Source organism: Penaeus vannamei, chromosome 5 (assembly GCF_042767895.1).
Source record: "Penaeus vannamei isolate JL-2024 chromosome 5, ASM4276789v1, whole genome shotgun sequence".
NCBI classification, from domain to species: Eukaryota; Metazoa; Arthropoda; class Malacostraca; order Decapoda; family Penaeidae; genus Penaeus; species Penaeus vannamei.
The window spans coordinates 2613734-2616233 of record NC_091553.1 but is presented as its reverse complement, the minus strand read 5'-3'; the positions used below and the strand labels follow the sequence as shown (position 1 = coordinate 2616233).

Sequence of the window (2500 nt, the reverse complement as noted above, 5' to 3'; positions counted from 1 at the left end):
CAGATGACCCCAGCGACACACAGATGACCTCTGTAATGACCCCAGCGACACACAGACGACCTCTGCAATGACCCCAGCGACACAGATGACCCAGCTGACACAGCTGACCTCTGTGAATGACCCTAAAGGACACAGATGACCCCAGCGACACATAGTTGACCTCTGCAATGACCCCAGTGACATACAGATGACCCCAGCGACACACAGATGACCCCAGCGACACACAGTTGACCTCTGCAATGACCCCAGCGACACACAGATGACCCCAGCGACACACAGTTGACCTCTGCAATGACCCCAGCGACACACAGATGACCCCAGCGACACATAGTTGACCTCTGCAATGACCCCAGGGACACACAGATGACCTTTGCAGTGACCCCAGTGACAGACAATTGACTTCTGCAATGACCCCAGCGACACACAGACGACCTCTGCAATGACCCCAGCGACACATAGATGACCTTTGCAGTGACACCAGCAACAGATAGTTGACCTCTGCAGTGACCCCAGCGACACAGATGACCTCTGTAATTACGTCAGCGACATTACAGTTTAATTTCAGAAGACCCCAGCGACAATGACATCCAGAAGGATGTCAGCGACACATCTCACCCCTGCAACGACCCCAACAACACGCAGCTGACCTCTGCAACGACCCCAGCAACAACTCACCTTCGCAATGACCCCAGCAACAGACAAGTGACCTCTGCCACGACCCCAGCAACAGACAACTGACCTCTGCAACGACCCCAGCAATAACTCACCTTCGCAACGACCCCAGCAACAGACAATTGACCTCTGCAACGACCCCAGCAACACACATTTGACCTCCGCAACGACCCCAGCAACATCTCACCTTCGCAATGACCCCATCAGCTCACAATTGACCTCTGTAGCGACTTACAGTTGACCTCTGCAACGACCCCAGCAACAACTCACCTTCGCAATGACCGCAGGGAGGGATCGGTCGTCCTCCTCCACGACGGACACGACCACGTCCGTCTCGAGGAACTCTGGGGCGTTGTCGTTCACATCCGTCACCGTTACCTGCACGATGGAGTGAGCGCTACGACCCTCGGCCACGGCGGCGACGACCAGCTCGTGCTGCGGGGGAGAGAGAGAGAGAGAGGGGGGGGGTGAGGGTGAGGGAGAGAGAGAGAGAGAGGAGGGTGAGAGAGAGAAAGAGAGAGAGAGGGTGAGTGAGGGAGAGAGGGAGAGAGAGAAAGAGAGAGAGATAGAGAGAGAGGAGGGTGAGGGTCAGAGAGAGAGAGAGAGAGAGAGAGAGAGAGAGAGAGAGGGAGGAGGGGTGAGGGTGAGAGAGAGAGAGAGAGGGAGAGAGGAGGGTGAGGGTGAGAGAGAGAGAGAGAGAGGCGGGTGAGGGAGAGAGAGAGAGAGAGAGAGAGGGAGAGGTGAGGGAGGGTCAGGGTAGTGGAGGAGAGTGAGAGAGAGAGAGAGAGAGAGGAGGGAGAGGGAGAGAGAGAGAGAGAGAGAGAGAGGAGGGTGGGAGAGGGTGAGGGAGGGTGGAGGGAGAGGAGGAGGAGGGAGAGAGAGAGAGAGAGAGAGGGAGGGTGAGGGGAGAGAGAGAGAGAGAGAGAGGGAGGGTGAGAGAGAGAGAGAGGTGAGAGAGAGAGAGAGAGGTGAGGGAGAAGAGAGAGAGAGAGAGAGGGTGAGGGAGAATGGTGCACGGGTGGTGAGGAGGTAGAGTAGAGAGAGAAAGGGAGGGGGGGAAAGGGAGAGAAAGAGAGAGAGGGGGAGAGAATGGGAGAGGGATGGGGAGAGAGGAGGGGGAGGGAGGAGGGAGGGGGAGAGAGAAGGAGGGTGAGGGAGAAGAATGGGTGGTCAGGAGGAGGTAGAAGGAGGGGGAGGAGGGAGGGAGGAGGAGGGGGAGGGAGGAGGAGGAGGGCGAAGAGAGGGGGAGGGAAAAGGGAGGAGGAGGAGGGGAGGAGGAGAGGGGGAGGCGAGGGAGAGGGGGAGAAGGGGGAGGAGGAGGAGAGGGGAAGGAGGAGGAGGAGGAGGAGGAGGAGGAGGAGGGGGGGAAGGGGAGGAGGAGGAGGATTTTTTTTTTATTGAGAACTAATGGATAATACGGAAAAAATTATCTTTATCTTCCCTTGTTATTATCTATTATCATCATTAATATCATCATTGTTTTAATCATCTTATTACTACTATTACCATTACTATTATTACGAATATTACTATCATTATTGTTGCTCATATCTCTATTCTTCTCATTAATATCATTCATTCTTATCCATTATCCTTCCTCTTATCATTCTAAACAGCATTGTCATCACTGAAATAATTATCATTTAGTCGAAATTTTCATTTTTTTTTTTTTTTTTTTTTAGATTAAGAACTAATGGATTATACCAAAAAATATATATATAACAGACCCGAAAACCGAAAAAGATACACTTAAATTAAAGAAAAACAGAGATTCAGCAGTTGATGTTATTATATAATTATACATAGCTTTCAAAATTCAAAGTTCATC

At 52.1% G+C, this 2500-nt stretch overlaps 1 protein-coding gene across 1 annotated transcript in view; it reads right to left on the bottom strand.

Annotated features, from left to right (window-relative positions):
• The window catches only part of LOC138861882 (uncharacterized), a 44052-nt gene that overhangs the window by 30503 nt on the left and 11049 nt on the right, over positions 1–2500 (bottom strand). The window contains exon 5 of the mRNA XM_070122298.1: positions 943–1107. Within this exon, the coding sequence (XP_069978399.1) occupies positions 943–1107 (165 nt within the window). The remainder of the gene's footprint in view (positions 1–942; positions 1108–2500) is intronic.